The sequence below is a fragment of the Babjeviella inositovora genome (assembly GCF_001661335.1).
Source record: "Babjeviella inositovora NRRL Y-12698 unplaced genomic scaffold BABINscaffold_18, whole genome shotgun sequence".
Taxonomy (NCBI): Eukaryota; Fungi; Ascomycota; class Pichiomycetes; order Serinales; genus Babjeviella; species Babjeviella inositovora.
In genome coordinates this window covers 101582-125963 of record NW_017566855.1, presented here as the reverse complement: position 1 = coordinate 125963, position 24382 = coordinate 101582, and the positions used below count along the sequence as shown (strand labels likewise).

The following is a 24382-nucleotide window of genomic DNA, read 5'->3' as shown; positions in this document are numbered from 1 at the left end:
TGTATAGACGAAGATCTATCTTACCTTTCTTATACATTTTGTACATATACCTGCCACCATATGTTTTTCTAGTATAACTCTAAAATACAACTGACTCCCATGCCTAGCTCTTCTGGTTTCGGCTGCTGTCCTGCGTTGGAGATGGTAAACCCCTTTTGCAAGTTCTATATGCATATGCACGATCGTAAATGCCTTCTCACTATACTATATTGGCAATACTCATCTAAGGAATGGCATACGACGTCAAAGGCTTGCTCCTTAATATAGTTATGTACATGTGGTACATGTTTTTATTCTTCGACGGTAAAATAGTTTGTAGTCTATTATTCATAACCGTTTACGTGTCTTGAAAGCCCCATATCAACACTAACATATTGGTTATACCAAATGGCCAACTTCAATGTTACAGGTGGCTCCCCTTGAGAAACAGATGTAGGCGCAGCTTTAAACATATCGCCAGTATTTATGGCACATCAATCGTGGAATGAATATGCGGCAACGATCTACCGTAAAGCGCCTCGCATGTGGTTCAATGCAGATGTACACCATCCAGCCCTCGATGTGCAGTTTTGAGCACGTATTTATATCAACTGAACCTCTAGGGAATGTCTTTTACAGCTGTATCTGTGGTTACCAGTTGCAGAAAAGGGATACATATGAACCCCGAGTTAACCGTACAATGATTGCTTGCCAGGTTCATCTTCCGAGTTTAATAGTTGTGTGCTCTAGGGAGCTCCCTACACCTCACTAATCAAAATTTCAGGATCATATAGACTGTCGTGACTTGTCTGACTCCTATAAATGCAGTTTAATGTTTTAGGCCTCCTAGTCTCTTAGTCTCTCAAATGCGGCCACCAAGATACAGGGGGAAAACTGCTTAGTTACCATATGCACGTGGTGAATGCAGGTTAAACCCTTCGTGGCGGACAGTGCAGGATACCGCTTCTGTTACCTCTGTCAGAAATCCAGGGTTATAACGAAGAATCTGGGATAGAGGCTTACATTGATGGAGCTAAACCCTTGGGTAGCACTTCTAAACCTTGCTAATAGGAATTTAAACAAGTAAGCATCCATGAAGCTTGTGTATATGAGCTATGACTTAAGGAACAAAGATCTCTCCCGTCGGCATCCGGCTCACTTATTTCACTTTCGTATAGCTGGCCTTCTTTCACAACATTTGAAGGAGTCTGTCGCATAAAGTTTGCATGTTATATAGACTATAACACATTAATTTCACGCCAAGAAGCTTGGCCTAATTACTGACTATGAGTGAGGGGACACCTCATTGTTAGGGAACGCGGAAGTAAACTGCGCAGTCCCGAATGGAAGTACTTGGGAATATATATGTCAATTGAGCCAGTTATCAGGAATAAAAAGACGACAACGGCAGGACTCAAACCTGCGCAGGCAGAGTCCAAAAGATTTCTAATCTTCCGCCTTAACCGCTCGGCGACGTTGCCCAACTTGTAAGTTCTGATGAACTATGGGTCAACGGCCTTAGAGGTCTAGATTTTTGTGATATTTAACCCAAAGTGTGGTATAGGTAATAGTGGATATTATTAGCTAGCTAAAAGAGAATGTTTTTCCTCTATCCGATATACACGAGAAAAGGGTGGTCGGTGGTCCCGTATACCGAGGTGGATACAATACCCGAATATCCGATTATTAGAGGTATGGACATAACGGCCAACAACGTCTGTCTAGTTGAATGGCACCTTTACTACATGAAGTTTTAACCTAGAAAAAACTAAAACTCTTGCGGCTCATTGATTTCAAGATGAATTATACATAGGTTAAGAAATAGGGTGTACTCTTAGCCACATGTAGCCTAATTAGTCGGATGTTTAATTTGATCTTACTATTCTCACATATTTATTACATTGCTAGCCTTTATTGATGTAATTATTGTGAGTCGTTTGAGTATTAATGGTCACATATAGACTATAAAGTATCGTAAATAATATCAACATATATCTGTATATATAGAGCTTAACGATATAAATAAATAATAAAACTATACAAATACGACTAAACTTGAAAATTAATAAATATAGTATCTCCACTTACTTCCTAACTGTATCACCATATAAAATAAGCACTTTTGGTTTTCGACTCGTAGTTGAAAACCGTATACTACTGAGTATCCGATTATATGTACAGGTTTTTACATCAGTGCTGTGGATCTCTGTGTTAAGCGCGTTGAAATTTACAATGTGCAGTAGAAATGTTGACGAGAAAAAGCCGAGAAAAATGCCTGTCGCGTTTCACATGCAGTTCGAAGTGCATTATACGTTATATAAAATGCGCCAAGTTATGGGTCCTAATTAGTAATGCGACCCAATAAACTACCAAACATGCCTAGATTAATATTGTACATATAGGAAATCGTGTCTGCCATACAAACCGGACAACTGGGACTAAACTGTTCAATGGCTCGTCTCAGAGTTTGTACATAAGACAAATCCCTATCATACGAATTCGAAATAAGAAAGTCTCTAGAGTACAAAGTCTACGAGGCTAATGGGTATTTGTACCATATGTACACTTATTTCAATGTACCGACTATACCCTATTTTCACCAATAGTACAAGAAAGAATATGCTATAGAGGCTATGAAAACGCCCAAAGTTCGTGTGAAAATGGGATCTGCAACGAGGCTACACAATGATTTTGTAGCTGCAAGACAGACTTCAAAAAAATGGCCTTGGCCGGGCAGGAATTGGAAACTTGGGTGCGCGGCGTGGAGTTTCGGGAGGAGGCTACCAATAGCATGTTTATTACTCCGGAGACGGCATATTTTGACATCCTGTACGGCCTTGCATCAGTATATGCATGTATAGTGTGAAAAAAAAGTACTGTCAGAATTATAACGGCTGGGGATCGGAAAATGTAGCGTAGCGCATCTCCCGCCAGGATGACCTCATGAAAGAAAAACTTAATCTCAAATAGCTTTGCATAGGCGAAACAAGGGATTTAAAGGTCTTAGAATCAGAGGGGGCTGGTATTACCAAGGTATACTATAAAACTGAAAGTTTAGCCGCTCGGCAGTCTGTTTGTATCGCTTTACAAGCATGAAGTGTTACAATTTGCCTATGCAGACGAAATAGCAAATCACCCCAAGGACTGCGGTCGGATGACTCTACTTTTTATTTGAAGGGCACAATAACAAAAAAGGCTTCGATAGGCGGGGCACTTCCGTGAGTAATGCGCTCGACATTATCCTGTAAAGCATATCCCAGTCTTGTTCCTATAGAGACTACTCGGGGGTCAACTACCGAGAAGCTCCTCTTTCCTATATAACCGTGACAATTTATCCTGCACACAAGAAGCATCTGAAGATTTCTCTGCCAGAATTTTGTATTATTGGAGGAGACATCGGCAGGGACCGTTAAGAATGCCGTATAAGATGCATAAAAATGTGCGATAACGGAGCGAAAATTGTTAAATCGCCTTGCCAAGCTGCAGGATGCAGCCGTTCCACCGGTCAGCCGCAAGACGCAACGTCTACGTGCGTAACACATCAGATGCAGCCGTTAGTATAGTACGTGGATCCTTATCCCTCACGTCAGCTCCGTAACCGGGCATGAAACCTCAGTCTTGTACAAAGCTCGCATCTCACAAGAGTTTTGGATATTTTCAACCCGTGGATTAACAGAAAACTCATGCAGAGGGGAGTTAGCTCCTCCGGTGAAGGTGCTTTTAACCGGTAATGGCCATTGACTCATAAAGCCAAGCAATTCAGTCAGGCGATAGATTCTTTACATTTTATAAATAAGGGAAATACCCCCAGTTCTACTTTCAGGTTACTCGCTTTTGCTTATCTGTCGTTATTTATTTTAACATTTACAAAACTATTCGATACCTCATATTGGTCTTCTCACATCCATTATACCAACATTAGCATAACCACAACTGTACACAACATGTCTGACATAGAAGCAAAGGGACCTTCAGGGACTGCTTCTGCCGAATCTCTTCCGTCGTGCTACGAAGGCCCTAGCGAGCAGGTGGGCAAGTGGCAAAACTTCAAAGATTCGTTCAAAAGAATGGATGAAACGGAGTTTGACCCTAATTTGTCCGAGGAAGAAAAGGCAATTATCGCCACCTCGAAGGCGCCCTTAAACCGTTCGTTAAAGTCCAGACACTTACAGATGATTGCTATCGGTGGTTCCATCGGTACCGGCTTGTTCATTGGTTCGGGTAGTGCTTTGAGAACCGGCGGACCTGCATCTTTGCTCATCTCCTACTTCTTGGTGGGGACCATTATTTACTGTGTCATGCAGGCTTTGGCTGAATTGGCTGTTACTTTTCCTGTCTCGGGTGCCTTCAGTGCCCACGCTTCTCGTTTCGTTGACGCTTCCTGGGCTTTCGCTGTTGGCTGGAACTACTTGATCTTATGGCTTGTTGTTTTACCCCTTGAGTTAGTTGCCGCGTCCATGACCATCACGTACTGGAACCCTGGTGTTAGTAACGCTGTCTGGGTAGCCATTTTCTACGTCATGATCATGTTTATTAATATGTTCGGTGTTAGGGGATACGGTGAAGCCGAGTTTGTTTTCTCCTTGATCAAGGTTGTCGCTATCATTGGGTTTATCATTTTGGGGGTTGTCCTCATCTGTGGAGGTGGTCCAAGCGATGATGGCTACATTGGTGGGAGATACTGGCAGCATCCTGGTGCGTTTCACTCTGGTTTCAAAGGTCTTTGTACCGTCTTCGTTACCGCCTTGTATTCCTTAGCAGGTACCGAATTGGTTGGTCTTGCTAGTGCCGAAACCAAGGAAAACCCAAGAAAGGTTTTGCCAAAGGCGATCAAGCAAGTCTTTTGGAGAATTATCTTGTTCTACTTCGTTTGTTTGTTGATTCTTGGCTTGTTGGTCCCATACGATGACCCTCGTCTTATTGGTTCCTCCTCTGTCGATGCCACCGCCTCTCCTTTTGTCATTGCCATTAAGAACGGTGGTATCAAGGCTTTGCCATCCATAATCAACGTTGTCATTTTGATCGCTGTCTTATCTGTGGGTAACGCCTCTGTATACGGTGCCTCCCGTACCATTGCATCCTTAGCTGCCCAAAACATGGCTCCAAGTATCTTTGCTTACATTGATCGCAGCGGTAGACCAATCATGGGTATTATCGCCCAAGGGGTTGTGGGCTTGCTCTGTTTCTTGGCCGCTTCCCCTAAACAAAACGAGGTTTTTGCCTGGTTGATGGCTTTGTGTGGGATGTCTACTCTTTTTACCTGGACCTCTATCTGTATTTGCCATTTGAGATTCAGAGCCGCCATAAAGGCCCAAGGGAGAACCACCGATGAATTGGCTTATACAGCCAATACAGGTGTGATTGGTTCTTACTACTCCATTGCTTTTTTGACTTTTGTCTTGTGTGCCCAGTTCTGGGTCAGTGTTTGGCCAATCGGTGCCAAGCCAAGTGCTGTAGTATTCTTCCAAAACTATGTCTCCATTCTCGTGATTTTGGTTTTCTACCTTGGCCACAAAATCTGGACTAGAAACTGGAAGCTCTTGATTCCATTGGCTGATATTGATCTTAACTCTGGTAGAAGAGAGATGGACTTGGAGTTGATCAAGCAGGAAATGGCTGAGGAAAGAGCTGCTTTGGCCGCAAGACCAAAATATATGAGAATCTTGAAACTCTGGTGTTGAAAGCTCTCAATTTAACGACCTCTTTAATGATTTACGGTTTTCTATATATATTTTAAAACAATTGAATGTGTTTTTATTACGGTTAAATAATTTTGTGGGGCTTTCATGCCCTATAATAGAACACATGGTGACATAACAGGCTACCCTGGACTTGTAAGTTATATCCTATAACAGCATGGAGCCTCATCCTCGATAGAATACGCATGTCTGACCACTCAACACTCTAAACTTTACTTTGAAGTGTATACCACTCACGGTTAATACTGCCGGCTATGTCTCTGCATATCAATGATCGAAAGGATCTAGAAGTACTATCAGATGGGCAAAACAATACATGGCTTAGGAGGGGTGTTGATACTTGACATAGGTATGTTTATCTCAGCTAGAATTGAGCTCGAGGGTTTGAGTATAGCAGGGACAAGCCTTATAGGGAGAAAGCTCAGATATTGATTTTTACGCAGGCCACCGTTATCCACACTGAATTTGCTACCCCCAATTCCCAAGTCATCAAGCCTTTAACTTGTAAACCTTTTCTTTTCAATATAAGGATATCGTCTTCGGTGAATGACGACTATATGGATGCTAGACTTGGGGTAGATGTGCTACGATTAAACTTAAATTAAGGCGCCTCCAGCCTCCATTCGGCCCTTCGAATCATTTGAATTAATTCGTTGAAATTAGTTTAATTTGATACTCTATAGCAATTTTGATCGTTGTATACAACCATTATCACCATGTCAAGTCTTCCTCGTCCATTTAATGGGCTTTTGGAAGCTGAACATCCTGTTAAGAGACTAATATACCGGACACATACAAAACACCTCACGTTAATCTTAGGGCTTGTTGTATGCAGCCTCCGGGTAACATACCCGATCGCCCAAAAATTTTCAAGGTGAAAAACTATATAAAGGTCAGTGCGTCCCGTACAATACACTAACCGGCACATTCGTTATTAACATTAACAAGTTCTCTACTCGAAAACACACAAATTAGGGATAAAATTTACTGAACTACGTTAATGGTACGTTTTTTTCTCATCTTACGAACAGGCAGCAATCAATCTTTGACTTGAATATGACGATAAAAACGCTGTGCACCAGTCTGAGCGGAAAACTTTTGTACTCTCCGTGTTGAAGACCAAGTATACCCAAATTTCTGAACCTTTCAATTAAGTCAATATTAGCAGATCTCAACTCCAAAATGATTTTGTGACTCGATATTAACTCAAATATAGCTCTTACATAACCGTTCAATACATTTTTGATCTTTAATTTTCTTGTAGCTTCCAGCTTGTATACCACTTGCCGTTCTAAATTTACATTCTCGATATCAGGCGGATTACCCGCAGTTTGGAGTTTTGATTGCATATATTTTACTCTTCAGCTCTAATAACCATCAATACCCCTAAGCATGAAACAAGTTAACAATTATACCCATATAAACCTCAGACAGACCAGATAACCTAGTTCTTCACCTTCTTTTCCATCTCACTTAGATACAACTTTAAATGGTTGTTCAAACGTTCAATCTCCAAGTTGGTTTCTTTCAACTCCGTATTGTAGTTTTTCTGTAGTTCATTCATTCTGTGTTCCAAATTAAGGATATATTGCTTCTTTTTCTCCAAGTCTTGATCATTCAAGTCCCTTTCCGTCACCAATGTGGCGTACTTAGAGTGTAATTCCTCCATCTTGCTTTGGAAACTGGCTCTCTTCTCCTCAGCTTGCTTCTTGGTTCTTTGTATCTTATCTTCATTGATGGTCAACTGTCTGGTAATCTGTTGCAATTTCCGGTTCAAGTTTGATAGGCTTATCGATTGCAGGTCGTGGAGCTCCTGGAACTTATTCAACTTATTCAAGTTTAGCTCCTCTTTGTTCAAATCATTTAAAATCTCTTCCAAGATTTTGAAGAGATTCCTCAAGTCTTGTTCAACTATCTGGAAAGACTCGATCGTTGCCGAATAATCTCTCAACCTGTTTTCCAAGATAGCCAACTGAGAAGAATCCGAGTCCAATTTGTTTTGAAGATCCTCATTGATTTTGATGAGCACTTCAGGCCTCTCTAATAAGTAACCCTTGATCTTGTCCAAGTTCTTCTTCGCTTCGATCATAAGGTAGTTGTGGTCCTCCAATTTTTTGAGCAAATTGATCTTTTCATTCTTATAGTTTGCATGCTCCATGGTCAACATCTCCTGGACTTTTTTCAACTTTTTCAATTCATTCTCAATACGGGAATTATATTCGTTGATTTTGTCGATGGAGGTGGTTTTGGATTTTGACGGCTGGAGCTTTCCTTCCAACTCGTTGATTTTGTTCACAATCTCCACATTTTCCTCTTGCGCTCGTCTAAACCTCTCCAAATTTTCCTCGCTTACGGTCAAAAACGGCTCACAGTCTAGTATGTGTTCTTCCCTAAACCTGGCGAAATTCACCACTGCACTTGTAATCCTCTGAAGCCGCTGAGGATCGGGATGGACAAGGTCTAAAACATTGAAATCGTGGAACCCGCAGTTACTCAAGAACTGAAACATGATCTTCTGCAACAAAATAAGGTTAAAGCTCTCCACTGATTCGTCAACAAACTCAATGTCATCTGGTCCCGGGTCACTCTGCTGCAATTCTCTTACTTTCCTGTTAAACGCTTCGGGCGAAATCCCCATGAAGAGATCGATAACTTGATCATACAAGGTTCTCACGTATTGCGCAGTGGGTCTCAGCAATAGTTCCTCGCTAGCAACAAATTCCAAGCTCTGCAAGCACAGCGTTATTTCGGATAAGTCGAGCCTTGGGATCACTGTATCTTCTTTTTGGCCGGTTTGGCGGCGCACTGATGACGGCGGATTGCGGACCCTATAGACGGAGCTCAGACGTGACATCGCTGGTTTAGGTGTGTGGATTGGAAAAGAGAATATAGTGTGCGAAAGATTAACTATGGTTGAGAGAAATTAAATTGCCTCGTGATCTGATCATCTGGTTTGTTTACTTTGCTCGAATATTCTCCACGCGTCTAAGTAAGCAGTACCTCACACAGAATATCGTGTTCGGCTTCCCTACACCACACACGACCTTGCCCCGGTTTCAAACCTGGAGAGCGCGGATGAAAATTTAGAGAGCTGCACTAAAAAACAGACTCCAAGTGAAGCATTAATCAACCAGATATTCACTACACTATCACACATGTTGGCTTCATTAAGAACCGTTAGGTTCACCAGACATTTCACCTCTGTCGCAAAGGCTTTGAATGCCAAAGCCCCTAAGCCGCTTGAGCTTAAGATGAGGATTGAGCCAATCCCCAGACCAAACGAACCGTTGGAAACCAAGAGAGCCAGATTGGTCTACCAATCCAGAAAGAGGGGCATTTTAGAAACCGATCTCTTGTTGTCTCAGTTTGCCAAGTTGTACTTACCGTCCATGTCTATGGAGGAAATGGTAGAATTCGACCAGTTAATGGACGAAGCTGATTGGGATATCTACTACTGGGCCACCAAGAATTACACTGTGAACCCGATGCCTCAAAAGTGGCAGGAAAGTGCACTCATGATGAAGTTGCAAGTTATGAGCGAAAACAAGGAGAAGAGACTCTTGAGAATGCCTGAGTTGCATGACATCAAAAACTAGCTTAGGAACCATACCCCTCTTGTACTTAAATTTTGACGGCTTTTTACGATACGCTTTATACTATTCGCCTGTGAAAGGGTGTAAACTACAAGCCCTTGAAGTATGGCACAATAATAAATATAAAATAAATATGTATGCGGTTTAGCTCACATAGAGGATTGCAAAACCGATGGTTCAAGCAACGACGAAAAAAAAGGAAGGTCGCGTTACAACGAAACCCAAGGGATCAAGGATCTCTCGAAGACAGCGTGATTAACTGTGGGCTGGATCCCAGGTAGCTGCTGGCATGGATATATGCTCGTTGTTCTTTCTGACTCTCTCCCACTCTCTCCATCTCTTCATGAAAATCTTGGAGTGATCGAACTTACCAATAGCATCACCGTGGCCACCTTCGTCATCACCAACGATTGTCCTGGTTTCACCCCAACTGAAATCGTCAAACTTCCAGAAGGAATAAGACGGCAAGACGAAATTCCAAATTGGCAAGGCCAAAATGTAGATAACCATCCAACCGATGTAGGAGAATCTCGATGCGGTAACCACAATCAAGACACCCGGCAAACCAAAAATAATACCCAAAAGAACCAATGACAAGATTGGAGTTGGCTTGGAAACGATAGCAACAACAATAACATATAAAGTGAAGGCAATAGCAGCTGGCAAAACCAAGGTACCGACCAATTCGATACCAATAACAAACTGCATAGAGAAACAGAAAGTGCCACATAAGTCATTGACTAACACCAATTCCATCAAGTTATGGACAGTGGAATTAATCCAACGACGACGTTGGGATAACAACACACTGAAAGTGTCCGGAACAATGGTTTTACAAGCAGCCTTCGGGACGAACACCTGTTTTCTCTTCGGGAAGGTTCTCAACATCAAAGAAGACAAGAAACGATCCTCACCCAATAACAACAAGTTCTTTCTGTGCAAGGTGGACACATCGTTATCGTAGTATCTTTCGACGATATCTGGATTGGCCAATATCGGAACCCAGTAGCCGTCATTACCCTTTGGTGCCTTGATACGGTACATACAGAAACAGCCTGGTAAACAAGTAACACTGCCAAAAACAGACTCGAAGGCCTTGGCTTGGTGATGGGAAATAAAGTACTCAAAGACCTGGATAGCTGTGACCCAAGACTGGGCCTTGTTGGCAATCTTGGTCTCACCACAGAGACCCATAATGTCCGGCTTCTTCACCATCTCGGCAACCATGTGAGTCAACGAATCTGGGAATACCTTCGTATCCGCGTCAACCATGAGAACAATCTCGTACATGTCAGCCATCAACCCTGTAATACGCCAAATATTCTGGAACATTTCAAATTCCAACCTGGTCATTCTTTCGTCAAACATAACATGCTGGAAAAAGGACATCATAATGATCTGGGAATCACGTTTACCTCTGTTACCTGGTTTGGAACCAGTGGCTTCGGATGGAGTACCACACTTGACGATGGTAACCATAGGAATTCTCTGCTGCTTTTCAATTGGTACAGTAGTATCGTCGTACTTGTAGAAACCGGTGTAGACCTTCGCCATGTTGTGACGTTTGGCACCACTGGCAACGGCGACATAGGAGTGAGCTTCCACCCTGTCCTCGGGAATAAGCAAATCAGTCATCATCTCCAAAGCGATTTCTGGGGTGGTCTTGTCATTACCGGAACCCTTGATCAAGCCATCGCAGACGACCAAAAGCAACTTGTGGGAGTTTGGGTAATCGGTTGTAGCCAAGGAGTCCAAAGTGACACGCATACTGGCCTCATCCTCAGAGTAACAAGTGACAAAACAAATGGTGTGGGCCAATGGGTAACCATACGGTTCATACTCGGCTGGTGGTTGGGCCACGATATCTGGATGGATCAAGTCCGGAGACAACCCACCAACGGTGTAGTCGTCCATAAGGTCCAACGTCTGGGAATCGAACGGGTTCAAAATAGAGTTTGGACGAAGTGACACAAGATCAGTCCTGGACCCTTCCATGTATGACTTCATGTTTCTCAGTTTCTGGTTCCCGACAGAGGCGGCAGCTTGGGTGGACATGGTGGTGTACTTGGTATTGGCGTTCATGACGGAGTCATCGTATATGTTCTCGAACTCTCTGTTGATACCCAAAGACAACTTAGAACCTCTTTTAAAGACGCTCTTTCTATTGGCTTCCTTATTCTTGTAAGCAGCTCTGGCTTGCACAGGTACAGGGCGGACCGGGCCGGAAGAATTCATGTTGTTAGACCAGTCCTCGATAGCGTTTTGATGCTTGTTCATGGTTTTCATGTCAACCTGATCAGCACCCTGCTTTGGAGCAACAAGCCACTTGAAATAACAAGCAACAATGAACTTCGTAACAATGACAGACAAAATGAATACAAGAGAAATGTACAACACAACCTTGGACGAGATACAGCCGATAGTGTCGGAATCGACAGAGCCGACCTTGATGATTTCAGTCAAGCAACGGGCAGCTTTGCGTTCGGCATTGTTGGTCAAGAGCATAGAGATGTCGTGGCCCTTCATGTTAGGGTCGTTTCTCAAGCTGTCGAACAAGGGTGGGTATTCCAAGTCGGTGTATTGGATCCAGTCAATCAAATCGAGGTCCAAGACATTACCGGAGTACACCACCAAGTTTCTGGAGGTGTTTTTGAGGTCATGCCAACTGAAGTATACATCCGCACTCACCTCCAAACCGTAATAGGCTTCTCTGGCAAACGCACTAGTGTGGCAGGCGTACCCATCATAGTACTCGGTGGTGAAGTTAGCCTCGGTGGTGCCGTCTTGAGAAAACAACCTGCAAGGCATGTACCATGCCAATTCTTCACCGTCGAATGGGATGGTACAGTTGTCTCTTGGGACGATGAGTCCCTTACAGTTACCGTTTACGTTCTGAAACAAGAACGACGCATCCATCCCACCGGCATTGACAGGTGGGTACAATACATTGGCACCGTTACTGATACCGGCAGCTGCTGGATGCTGGGAGCTGGTCAAATCAAAGGTACGGCCGTTGATGATCAAGAAACCGCTGTCAATTTCGTTGTTTCTCACACGAGGAGTGGTGTCTTGGCATACAGTTCTGGTGAAACCGAAGGTCAAGAAGGCAATGATGGCAGCAGTACAGAGAATAATGGACACAAGACCCATCTTTTCTCTCCAGGCAAACTGCGCCTCCTTACCTTTGATGCCAAATAGGCTCAAGAGCGGGCCTGGCGCCCAGAACGTGATGATGTAACAGTAGACGGGCCAAATGGTTAACTGTTTCCCTTCCGGGGCTTTGTCGTCACCAGTGATACCGGTAGCAGAGGACCCAATGGCGGCCGCGGTTGGATCATTTGGGATGTTAATGTAAGCACCACCAGAACCACCCGCATTAAAGTCTGACTGGACTGGGGCTTGCATAATGACGTCCTGTTTTCTTGGGCTGTAGTCGATTTCGTCATTTAGCCCGTACACCTCCGTACCACCCTTCAACTCTGATCCTGAGGCATGAATGTATTCATCCTCGACCAAGTTTTCAACGTTACCGTAAGGGTTGGTGTGCATATCGCGCAACGGGATTTCGTTCGACTCATAGTCCCCTTCCGAGGTGCGGGAGATTCTGGGGCCGTTGGCGGTTCTTTGGTTTATGTCAAACTCGGTGCCTGCGTTGGCATCCATGCCCGAAGCCTGAACCTTGATGTTGGAGGATGGGTCATGAACCTTTTTGCTATAGTGGAAGTTGGGGTGGTTAGGGTCAATACGTGATCTCTCTGGTCTCACGAGAGACTTTTTTCTGTAGGGGTGGTTACCCTCGTGATCGAACGATCTGTAGGCCTGAGAGGAGGAGCTGGCTCTGTTCACTAAATGGGTTAGTGCATGGAACAGACAGGAGCATCAATCACTATGAAATATACGTACTGATTCACGGGCAAATGGCTGGATTCTATTGGTATGTGCTTCAATCAACAATGAATGGAGGTACAGGAAATTCTTCGAATGACAGCGAAGAGGCAGATGATAATAAACAAACACTTAGCGAATCAATCTCTTTTGATAAGCCAGAAAATTGAGCCGAAGAGTGAAGAGCTTATTGGGGTATAGAAAAATGTTTACTGGAATTTGTATTGTGCGTAAAAATAGTCGTTATGCAGCGATCAGAACTCGAGTTGCTGTATACTTGGTCTGAAATTTTTTACTGCCGTGCTATTTCTTTTTCGAGCTGCTGTGTTTACGCTCTTTCCCGCTGGGATCTCTCTGTTTTGATACTGGATCAGTTCTGAAATGAGAGTACATGCAGGATATCGCGTTCAACGCAAACCCACTGCCCCCCTGCGGTTAGAAAAGTGTTGCGTAGGAGGACTTCGCCACCATGGTGACATGCATGGTTATGAAACCTACGTTAGGAGCGTCAGATCTATTAAAGAGCAGAGTTCACAAAGCGTTCCGACCGGAAGCTACCCAGAGGTTTCAAACTGGTTATGCAAAGAATATAATTATCTACTAATAGAAAGAGCCAACGTCAAGTTGCATCTGAAATCTGGCATTTCGAAAGAAAGTAAGAAGAGGGGCGTTGGATACGAAAAGGGCCTTGCTTGCAACACTGACACCCAACACTGGAAAATTGTCCTCGTGACCAGTAAATAGAAAAAAAAAGCTGCAAATTTCGGTTAATTTATTCAGATACTAGTTTGGAATTGAATAGGATATCATCCGTTTTGCACATCTTGGGAAGCCACCGGGGCTATCCACCATTCACTTGTCCTGGAAGGGAAACGCGAAGATGCCCATTACGCAAAGGTTTAGAAATCACAGTCTTCAGTAGTTCAGAAACAGGAAAATAAGTATCGTTGCGATGAAGTGGTGGTAGCCAACTAAAATTCAATACTACATACAATTTCCCACGGTTCTGGGATAACTCACCATACCGCGGCGATCAACTTTGGATGAAAATAAGATAGTATAGAAAAGATGTCGCAGTTGAAAGGCCGCTGAAAGGAACTAAGACTTAGGATCACAATGAGATAACTTGATACTTCATCGGGGTGTTGGTGGTTAGGGAGAGCACAGTAGTTGGTGTGTCACTGGAATCAATAGAGACACCAGAGTCACTAATGTTATCCCTCCTATCAAGTATTCGAAGAATAGAATCATATGGGTGAATATCTGGGGATATAGACCCGGAACCATGACATGATAGAGTCTCGTGGTACTTAGCATATCGTTCCTTGTGTTTCTTCAATCTCCAGGTGATTGGAGGGCAGGCATCCTTCAGGGTATGTGTGACGGTCATCAAGAGGCGACTGGAAAGTTTCGGAGAGGGGTCAAGAAATTAATTCCCGAGAGTGAATGGAGAAGTCACTGGATTTGTATGCCTTATATATGGCGCCAATGGAATATATTTTATTCAAACCATAACTGCCTGGAGAGTGGTTGTGGTATGCATATGCACTGATCTTTGCAACGCTCTCTAGACAATTTACCACCCTATATAACTACGTAATTACCATACATTAGTTGTGAGGATTTTCAGACTATTGTGCAACAGCACGCGATGCCGTGCATAAAGGGGAAACTAAAAGTGAGTTCACGCCAGAGGACCAACGTGCCAAGCCTGTGTCATACATCACCTTTCCACCTTGGGGCGTAAGGAGCCAGAAATTGACCCCTAGGAGGCTAATCGTAATCTTCAAGCAGGAAGTGGGCCGTGCTATTTTTAGCGGTGTTTCATCGATGCTGTACCAATGCGAGTGAGCTAGACGAGCTGAGTATCCGTAAGGGGTTATAACTTCCATTTACCACATTATGAAGCTCAAACGTTAAGGCACACAATAGCACCATACCCTAGTACTATGTATATCACCCCTGCACTGAAATATACATCCCTTCCTATTCTTGGTACTGTTGCGCAATCATACTGTATGTAAAGTACCCCTATCTGAGGAGTTCCACCTAGATATATTAGAAGCACTGCCCAAACGATCCATTATGGCTCCATTTCACTAGACTGGTAAGGGCGAATATTTCGACAAAAAAGTCGCGAGAGAACTCCTTTTCGGATTGCCGTTGTCGGCGCTCTTGAGCCGTTTCCTCATCCGTCACAAATGTACCGTGCATGTGCCGCATATATGTCATATAAGGTTTTTCGCCTAACAATAGTGTAAAGCAGAAAGCTAAGCGACAGCCTACAGACGGGAATTGTGTCCAGGGACCAGATACAGAATAAATGCGCGTGTCAGGGGGTTGTACAGGAATAAGGGGTGCGTCCATTGGGCAGAAATTTCATCGACTACTTTGTTCTAGCCATAACCAGCAAGAAGCTTATATATGGCTTGACCGGAGAGTGTTTTTAGGTTAAAGCTTCCTTGCTGCAGAGTTGAAAAGGGTTTTCCAAACTCCGTAACTCCCCCGTAGAGTGTGTAATAACACGACACAAGCCTACTCTTATAGTTACCCTTCATTTTTGGAGCAATCCTCTGAGTACTTCATTTACCCAATTCCCGAAATACCGCGTCTTGTAACCTGTTTTATATAGATGCATATACGTTTTATAGTTCCCCGTGGGGACCCCAGTCTGTCGGAATTTTGTCTCTTCAATGTCTGTATTGGACACTACCCCCCTCCACGATACTCAATCTCATAAACTGCCTCGCGCTCAACTTGAAACTGTACTGTTTGATGGCACTTGGAGATTTCTCCTTTCCCTCGTAGACTCGCCGCTCGTAACGGTGCATGTGGCGGGCATATGACCTTGGATTGGTGACAACAGTGGCTTTCTTCAACTTACAGTAGCTGGAGTACGCTGATCTGCTGTTCCAGACAAGAGTGCCCACACTGCAAGGTGGCGACGACTCAGACACGGAGCCAGCATCAGCTCCGGGCACACTGGCCTTCTTAATCAGCTTTCTGATGATGATGCAGTGCGGCTCTTCCTTGTGCAACACCTCGTTGGTATTATAACAGTGCATCTTGCGGGTAACTTGGCCAAAGCCCTGGAGCAATAACCTATCCACGGAGGTGCTCACTCTCTTACGAGTTTCGGCACGGATACTTTCGGCGGTGCCCTTCATGAAGACGTCGATCATCTTCATATGCTCCAGAAGATGCTTCATGATGGCGTACTTCAACGTACGTTCCATCATTTTCTGGTCAATATAGGTCTTCTTCAAATAAAATCTGGACTTGGGCAACTTTATAGCAGAGGCCGGCGCCACAAAGAGCAAGTTGCCCGATTTCCGGATGAGGCCCTCAAGGTATTGCTTGATGTTCATCACCTCCACCAATGCCAACGAGTCCTCATCCGTGCTGGGTCTCTGAGTAACTTTCTTGGAGGCCCGGTCAACCATGTTTAAGAAGGCAAGTTCGGGTTTATCTGTTTCAATGATAGTAGAGCCATAGATCAACCGATATGTCACCTGGCGTGGGATAGCCTCAAAGGCCTGGTGCTGGGGCCAAATATCCAAACAGGGGGCTATTTCCCAAGGGGTGATGCGTTTGTTATTGAAAAATCCGGGTAGCGGTGGCAACTGGTCCAACACATCCTTCACGTAGGACCCTGGCGGGTAGTAGTCCAAGTGCTTTAAATCGCACAAGTCGAGCTCTTCAGGCATTTCTGTGGGCCGGGGATTTGCAGATGGTTCAAGTGGATGCTCGTAAGGATTGGATTCGGTGACGTAACTCATAAATAAGGGTTTACCGTAGCCGCCGGATAGGGTGAGTTCGTTGTAGAAGTCCTGCTCACTGATCTTGCTGGTGTCGTGGGGACATTTGGGCAACGTGGACTGGCATCGCCTGGTGGCACCAGCCCTGAAGGCTAGTAGGAGCTTTGAGCTAAATATGGATTTGTAGAGCATGCCAGAATATGTACAGATAAGAATAGCTACGGGCGTGTGCTCTATATGGGCGTCTCTCTAACCAGTGCTTATATATAGCGACTGGCTCTTTTTCGGATTACGGAGCGGTTGGCTGAGGGCGTGCGCGTACCGGTTTAATGCAGATAGTTCGTGCATCTACCGGGCCCACTTGGGCTAGGGTTAACGTTACACGCACATAAGACTGCTGTTCTTATCAGTGGTTGAAGGTTTCTGCCTCCCGCCAACTAGACATGACTACGATCAACCAATTGACGTCAGAATTGACGAACTTGATATCGGAGTCGCGCCGACGGAACCCCGAAATTAAACAGGCGTCAGAAAAGTCACTATCGTTGCTCAAAACATATCATGGGAGTACTCCGCAAGCAGAGGCCGAATTTTTGGCCACGGCGGTGGCGCATTCTGCCGAATTTATCACCCCGTTCGTTGCATCTTGCCACACACGAAACACAAAGTACAGCGCCATTGCCGTGCAATGTCTTAACCGCTTGGTATCCGCGAAGGGCTTGCCTGTAGAACGTTTGGGAGAGGTGCTAGACGCGCTTATCGAGGCTACCCATTTGGCCATTGAAATCCAGTTAAAGATTTTGCAGAGCTTGCCGTCTCTCTTCCAGAACTACAGCAATGAGATTAAAGACCAGTTGGTTGCCAAAATATTGCAGCTATGCGCAATCTTGCAGAGCAGCAATAAGGTGCCCGTGGTTGCGAGCACCGCAGGCGCCACCTTCCTGCAATTGGTGATTATGGTATTCGAGAAGGTGAAGCTCGAGGATACCTCTATCAGTGAGAGCGAAAAGTGTTATGCCGTGCAGTTTGACAGCGATGAGTCGATTTCGGTGGGACCAAAGGCGTACGACGCATACCGAGTGCTTCTAGACTTGGTACACTTACTGGACAAGACTAGGAAGCCAGTCTTCTTGCAGTTTCCGATTCAGGCGTCAGAAAATTTCCGTTTCGAGCTTATCGAGAACATTTTGATCAACCAGTCGCAGTTGTTTTTAAAACACAAAGAGTTGGCGCACGTGTTACGCATTGAGATCGTTCCGCTTTTGTTGCGTGTGTTTTCCAGTAGCAAGAACTTCGGTGTGGTGGTACGGATCTCCAGGGTGCTCCTTCTTCTCCTCAAGACCTTACTAACGCTTCTTACCGTTGAGTGTGAGATTGTGTTGTCGCTATTGGTGTTTGCCTTGACCAAGGAGTCCGCGTCTCCCGAGTGGAAAAAAATTTTATCGCTTGAGGTGTTTCACGGAATCATGCTCAACTTTGACTTTATCAAAGGGATTTTCGAGAAGTACGACAATAAGACGCACGAAGCCGATGCTGGTGAAGGGATTACCTTACCAAAGAAAATCTGGAGTGATTATTTCTCGGCTGTTGACACCTACGTCCATTCCCACCGAGAATTACTTCACGTGAGGACTGTTTTGCAACCCTCTTCTGATGCTTTCGATGAAACTGGTCCAAATACTCTGGGGAAGACTATCAGACCAAACGGCGCGCAAGGGACTAACCACGGCACAGATGCGGGAATTTCCATACAGGCCTCCACTGTCAAGGTTGCTTACTTGGATTTATTGGACAAGTCAGACCCTCCGCCGACGACTCCGCCGACGTACGCTTTGTATTTAATTTTAGTCTCCTTGAATGCGTTTCTGGAGGGAACTATGAACCACGTCCACGAACTATCTGCCAGATATCCGAAAGCAGGCCACTCGCTTGTGTTTGATTTCTCTCAGGCCACCCTGGACGAGAAGTTGCGGTTGGACGTCACATGTGTTAGTCATTTGTTGAAACACAATCACGAGAAAGTCATCTCCATGTACCTGGTGTTCATGTACTCCACTTTGGATAATGTCTTGTTCCGTTCACTTGTACGTAGTATGCAAAAGCTTTGTCATTCATCCGGATTGCTTGACCTCGAGTCTCCCCGCAATAGCCTCTTGGAGCTTCTTGCGAAAGCTACAATCAATAACGAGATAGCGGAAGGTGGCCCGACTGATAGTGGCTATTCCATTTCCTCTATTGTGGGTACCATCTCATCCACCATTGCCAATACCTATCTTACACACGATTTGCATGTCCCGTACTACCATAGTCGTGAATTGCATACAAGAAACGTCACATGCTTCAAAGCGCTTGTAAACTTGGCAATTTCCTTGGGGCCAAAGTTGCAGAGTCAGTGGAAGACCATCTTAATCACATTGCAATGGACCGACTATTACATTCAGGGTATCAGCACAGATGACGCGTCGCCCTCGTTTGCTAAAGGAGAATTAACCAGCTCAAACAATGCCTTACCTCCCCCTCCCAAATTGAACAAGACTGAAATCATGGCTATGCAGAAAATCGTTTCGCTCTTACATGACAGCTTCAGAGAGTACGACAACGTTGCTTTCTTCGATTTGGCCAAGGCAATCTGTGAACTCTCCGATGTGGTGCTTCAGAGCGGCCGCTTTTCCAGTCCAACGGATGATACTACGGGTAAGAACCCATTTAGTGATGGGCGGCTTGATCCTTGCGTGTACAACCGCAAGTACTACATCAACCAATTGAGGGATATTTCCGAGTCGAAAAAGTTTTTGATTGAAAGCGACAAGAACTGGAACTTTATTGTGAACTACTTCATTAAATTGGGTACCGATAGAAGGTTGTCTGATGACATCAGAATTCTTGTTGTCAACAGCTTTGACGCTGTTTTGAACCATATTACCGAAGAGGGGTTCACGGTTGATCATTCCAACGACGGGGATGGTCCAAACGTGATTGCTGAGACCGAACGCAAGAGCTTGACGCCACTAATGGGCTTTATCGAGCAATTATTAGCGATGGATATTCCCGAGGAGTTGTTGGTTTTGAATACTGAGGTTGAGATTATTTTGAACGTGTTGAACACCCTTCAGAGCTTGTTAGATAGACATGGGATCTTTTACAAGAATTCTTGGGATGTCGTATTCAAGATCTTGAATTCCCCGTTCAAGTTTAGTCGATTTTCTGAAGACGATGCAATCGCCGATGCAACGCTCAAGGAAAAGATTCGTTTGCTTATTGTCTCCGCTTTTGACACCATGAAATTGATAATGGATGAGTTTTTATTCTCGCTTTCCTCGTACCAGGTGAAAATCTTGATTGATTGCTTATACAACTTTAGCGAACAGCAATTTGAGTTGAATATCTCATTCAGCTCCATCAGCTACTTCTGGTCCATCAGTGACTACTTGAGAGGCGTGGTCACCAAGCTGAAAAGCTATTCCACCGTCGAGTTGAGAAAGAAACTAGAGGAGGCAATCAAAAAGGACAAGGACTTGACTGATGTTGTTACAAATTCCGACAACCCGAACACTCTATACAGCGCGCTCTGGGTGTATCTACTTTACATTTTGGCACAAATTTCTGTTGACAACCGATCCCAGGTCAGGAATGGTTCGATTCAAACGTTTTTCAGAATTATTGATTCCCACGGAAAGTACTTCCCCTCGTGGAAAGTGATCTATGATACGGTATTGCCGAGGATTTTTCAGCTGGAGATCCAGATAGAAGCCTTGAAGAGTCCCCCTAAACCCGAGCAGCTCGAAAGTTTGGATTTGGTTTTGCAGGGGTATATCTCTATGTTGACGGTTTATCTGTCTGTATTTGTGCAAGAAGGAGTTTACCTTGAGTACTGGGGAGGTTTACTCGACTATTTGGAGAAACTCGTGCTGACCAACTGGATCGAGTCAAACATTGTCATCTTTGATGGTTTCAACAAGATCCTCGAATGTTTCGGCGTCACACCTCACCCGGAAACATCTGGTTTGGAGAAGAGATTCTTCCAATTTTGGTCCCAGTTTTCTGTGTCATACAACAACATTCTGAACAAGTCCTACCAGGTACTTTTGGTGGCCTTCATGAAGTCTTTTGCCCCACTTCACGAAATTAGCGAGGCTTATTTGACGGCTGAAGAGATTGGGAACGTCCTTGGTGTTTTTAACTCGTGCGCCCGCTACCCAATACTTCCAGATATGGTGTCAGACTCTACCCGCTGCACGGAGTTGCAATCTTTAGTGATGGCCAATATTCGATTGTTAGTCTCGGATGATGTAATTGCCCAGTCGCTTGTGATCCAACAGCTAGGGACTTTAATTGTTCTTCCTTTATCTACACGTGCTCGTATCGTCAAGAAATTAGGCGATAAAGCGTCGTCATTCAATCGAATCCCTACTTTTGCAGCCATTAGCCACCAGAGTGTGAATATGTTGAAGGAGCAGCTCTCAAAGGATCTCCCAATGAAGACTTTAGTGCTTGACGGATGCGTCAGTAAATTGTTCAAGCTGTTAATTGAACCAGCAAGAATTCAAGCGAAGGGTGCTCTGACAGACAATGACTTGTGGGAGGAGTGTGTTACTATGGTTATCGAATTGTCGGCCAAAATTGTGAGTACATTCCGAGAGGATGATACCGTAAACTCCATCCCATTGGACTTGAAACATGAGCTATGGACCATCATCATGGAGACCCTTATGTTGTGCGTTAGTGCACCCGGAGAAGGTTCCAGCAACGATGAGTTCATTATCGAGAGCTACACGCAGCTCCGCAACCTTGTCATCATAAACTCCGAGCTCCAGTCGATCCCGGATGAGTCATTGACCAACGTGGTTCATCTGATTTGGGAGACGTCCTTCTTTTATTCCATGAACGAGGTTGAGTCACAGATATACGGTTCAGAGACGACTCTGATAGAGGGGAACACCCATACGCTAGTGACCTTTGATTTTGAGAACAATTACGGATCGACCAGTCCGTTAAAGCTTTTTCCAAATATAGCTTTGAGACGTGCATGTTTGGAAGATTTGACCAACTTTACATCAGGCACTGACGATATTTCTAAGGTTGCAAACATTTCTCTTCCTTACTTTTTCAACCGCGCTGGCTTTGCGTTGAGAAGGTTTGTGTCGGATGAGTTATTGCTGAACCGCTTGCCTTTACCCAAGATCCAGCAAGTTGAATTTTTGAGCATCTTACACGGTTTGAAGGTTGTATTGCAAACTTCTCCACGCAACAGCCGGGTGGCTAAAGACTTTATGGTTCTTTCTCCTATTTTACTCAAGTGCTTGCCATATGCTGGAAGAATCCCTGGGGGCTTAAAGGAGTTGGAGGGTTTGTTCAAAGAGATTATATAGATGGGTTTTGCATTCACAATTTTATAGTTATGTTTTGGTACTTTGTCATGTAAGGGCTTGTACTTCGAGAGAATAATTGGGCTCAACAACGCGAAATAAAAAAAAAAAGAGTGGTTCGTATATGTGCCATAAACAGAGCTGCAGATATCAACCCTCATATGATGAATTTATCGCTGGCTATCCCGTAAGCATATTTACGATGAATGTCGTTGTAAATCGAAACCAAGTGTTATGTGACGTTGTGCACCGCCAGATGCGGCTCAGCTAATTTCGTTTTCAAATTTATTAGTCGTATGCGCAACGTTACATTAGCATCTTTCTCTCTACGAACGTAACTATCGAAAGTTCTTCCTCTACACTCCTCACACCAAGATATAGATACTATGCGGTTGTTCAAAAGACAAATACCGTGGCGGAATTCAGAAGACTTAACCCACTATGCCAGCTGCGATATACTTGACCTACCTGCAGGTATTTTGATCTCGCAAGATCCTTACATTTTGACCTCTTTCCCCGAAGGCACGGCAAAGTACCAGCCTAGGTGCTACAACGGTATTCCCCTCCTCCCAGCTATGCGCAAACTACCCTATAAAACTTTCCCCATTATCACAGCTGACTGGGCAAACTACACTTCTACGGATGGCGGTCGCTTCGGATATTCCATCTACCCGATTATCTTTTCTATTAGCACCTGTACGACGCTCACGGTGTTTTTGACCGTCATGGTATTCACAAACTACACGCGCAACCCCTCAATGCTCTTAAAATCGGCCTTACTCGGCGCTTCTTGCTACGTTTTGATGTGTTTCATCATTGCGATCCGAAAGTTGAACGAACAACACAACTTGGGCTACCTCAGTAGCGATATGCTTGTGGACTTCTACAGCTCGAACATTGCCCTTAGCGTTATCGACTTGATTTCTGTGGTGTTGTTACAGATATCCCAGGTGCAGATTGTCATGCGCTTGTTCAATCGCCAGAAAGACAAGAGAATAGCGTTTTTTGCGGGGGTGACCCTTTCATTGTGTTCGCAGGTCATCTGGGCCGTTTCCCAATTCGGTGACGGTAGCGAAACGACGCTGGTGATTCTTCCCGCCTTTATTTATCTCTTACGAATCGCCATGTCAATTCTTTACCTGGGGCTAGTGATGGTGTACATCTTTCTCAAGCGTCAGTTCGTGTTTCAGAAGTCTCTTGCATTGCTCACGGTAGTGGTTTTTATTGTTGTGAACTTGAGTATTGTGCTTTTTGTTTCTGATATGGCCAATTTTTGGGTGTCGTCGTTGTCTGAAATTTTTAACGTGGCGTGCTACGTCGCGTCAATTGTCATTCCGTGGGAATGGATCAACCTCATCAACTCTTTGGAGAAGGTTAAGGAGAAGGACGGAATCTTGGGCAGAGAGATCTACGAAGAAGAAATGGTAGCTGATGAGATGTCCCACAACTACAATGAAAGCATCGAAACTGCGAAGGAAAGGAAAAATATATCCGCTGGATCGGTCACTGCCAGTTCTAACACTACAGACGTTAGCATTGGCGTGGGCAGACTGTCTGACCTTCAAGCGAATCCAGGGGTCCCAGAGAAGGTGCACACACGTTTTAGAATTGACAGTGTCTACCAGATTTCTAATCGTGTGGTAGATACTCTCCGCAATGCGACAGACAAGGTGTTACATGTTACCGATCAAGTGATAGCTCACGGTTTCTCAGTTCCTCGGGCGGACAGCGCCAACTCACAAAGATCGCGGAATGCAGCCGCTCCTCCTGCCACTGGTGGTGTCTTTGTGTACGCGGCGCGCGAAGCAAGCTTTGACAACGATGAAGATAGTGTTGATCAAACGTCATCGCATACCCTTTCATAGGCGGTGCTAAGAAGGTGAGAAGCGAGGACAAACATAAAAGAGGAGGTATGTTCGCCGAGACACGCATTGGATGTATTTTTAAGGGATCTAGGCTATACGATCATTTCTTTTGATAAATACTCAGCTGGACCGAGTCTTAGTCATAAATTTGATATGCCATTTTTAAGAACAGTAATTATATATCAATATAGTTGTCGTACACTGGTATCATATTCACGTGAGGTCTGACATCGCCAC

The 24382-nt window shown here is 44.5% G+C and overlaps 8 protein-coding genes and 1 non-coding gene across 9 annotated transcripts; 4 read left to right on the top strand and 5 right to left on the bottom strand.

Annotated features, from left to right (window-relative positions):
• Positions 1-1378: 1378 nt before the first annotated feature.
• On the bottom strand, positions 1379-1460 carry BABINDRAFT_t364. Its single transcript has one exon. It is a non-coding gene; the product is annotated as a tRNA-Ser (tRNA).
• A 2048-nt stretch (positions 1461-3508) lies between these two features.
• On the top strand, positions 3509-5711 carry BABINDRAFT_163824 (amino acid permease). Its single transcript, XM_019130122.1, has one exon. The coding sequence runs from the start codon at positions 3924-3926 to the stop codon at positions 5658-5660; it is 1737 nt and encodes a 578-aa protein (XP_018982418.1). The 5' UTR covers positions 3509-3923; the 3' UTR covers positions 5661-5711.
• Positions 5712-6970: 1259 nt separating this feature from the next.
• Positions 6971-8611, bottom strand: NUF2 (kinetochore-associated Ndc80 complex subunit). Its single transcript, XM_019130121.1, has one exon. It carries the CDS (start codon positions 8530-8532, stop codon positions 7123-7125), a length of 1410 nt encoding a protein of 469 aa, XP_018982417.1. The 5' UTR covers positions 8533-8611; the 3' UTR covers positions 6971-7122.
• A 222-nt stretch (positions 8612-8833) lies between these two features.
• Positions 8834-9274, top strand: BABINDRAFT_10451 (succinate dehydrogenase assembly factor; the record flags this gene model as incomplete). The annotated part of the gene is made up of 1 exon (XM_019126745.1): positions 8834-9274. One exon carries the CDS (start codon positions 8834-8836, stop codon positions 9272-9274), a length of 441 nt encoding a protein of 146 aa, XP_018982416.1.
• A 252-nt stretch (positions 9275-9526) lies between these two features.
• Positions 9527-13800, bottom strand: CHS3 (chitin synthase; the record flags this gene model as incomplete). The annotated part of the gene is made up of 3 exons (XM_019130929.1): positions 9527-12532; positions 12683-13109; positions 13775-13800. 3 exons carry the CDS (start codon positions 13798-13800, stop codon positions 9527-9529), a joined length of 3459 nt encoding a protein of 1152 aa, XP_018982415.1.
• Positions 13801-14666: 866 nt separating this feature from the next.
• BABINDRAFT_104713 (uncharacterized protein) lies at positions 14667-15131 on the bottom strand. Its single transcript, XM_019126750.1, has one exon. The coding sequence runs from the start codon at positions 15046-15048 to the stop codon at positions 14788-14790; it is 261 nt and encodes an 86-aa protein (XP_018982414.1). The 5' UTR covers positions 15049-15131; the 3' UTR covers positions 14667-14787.
• A 371-nt stretch (positions 15132-15502) lies between these two features.
• On the bottom strand, positions 15503-17142 carry BABINDRAFT_163820 (uncharacterized protein). Its single transcript, XM_019130120.1, has one exon. It carries the CDS (start codon positions 17104-17106, stop codon positions 15847-15849), a length of 1260 nt encoding a protein of 419 aa, XP_018982413.1. The 5' UTR covers positions 17107-17142; the 3' UTR covers positions 15503-15846.
• Positions 17143-17352: 210 nt separating this feature from the next.
• MON2 (Mon2p) lies at positions 17353-22362 on the top strand. Its single transcript, XM_019130119.1, has one exon. It carries the CDS (start codon positions 17358-17360, stop codon positions 22281-22283), a length of 4926 nt encoding a protein of 1641 aa, XP_018982412.1. The 5' UTR covers positions 17353-17357; the 3' UTR covers positions 22284-22362.
• Positions 22363-22615: 253 nt separating this feature from the next.
• Positions 22616-24339, top strand: RIM21 (Rim21p). Its single transcript, XM_019130118.1, has one exon. It carries the CDS (start codon positions 22667-22669, stop codon positions 24143-24145), a length of 1479 nt encoding a protein of 492 aa, XP_018982411.1. The 5' UTR covers positions 22616-22666; the 3' UTR covers positions 24146-24339.
• Positions 24340-24382: the final 43 nt, after the last annotated feature.

Excerpts from the sequence above, each read along its gene's own strand:
- BABINDRAFT_163824 (XM_019130122.1), top strand. The coding sequence starts at position 3,924 with ATGTCTGACATAGAAGCAAAGGGACCTTCAGGGACTGCTTCTGCCGAA.
- NUF2 (XM_019130121.1), bottom strand. The coding sequence starts at position 8,532 with ATGTCACGTCTGAGCTCCGTCTATAGGGTCCGCAATCCGCCGTCATCA.
- BABINDRAFT_104713 (XM_019126750.1), bottom strand. The coding sequence starts at position 15,048 with ATGGAAGTTATAACCCCTTACGGATACTCAGCTCGTCTAGCTCACTCG.
- BABINDRAFT_163820 (XM_019130120.1), bottom strand. The coding sequence starts at position 17,106 with ATGCTCTACAAATCCATATTTAGCTCAAAGCTCCTACTAGCCTTCAGG.
- MON2 (XM_019130119.1), top strand. The coding sequence starts at position 17,358 with ATGACTACGATCAACCAATTGACGTCAGAATTGACGAACTTGATATCG.
- RIM21 (XM_019130118.1), top strand. The coding sequence starts at position 22,667 with ATGCGGTTGTTCAAAAGACAAATACCGTGGCGGAATTCAGAAGACTTA.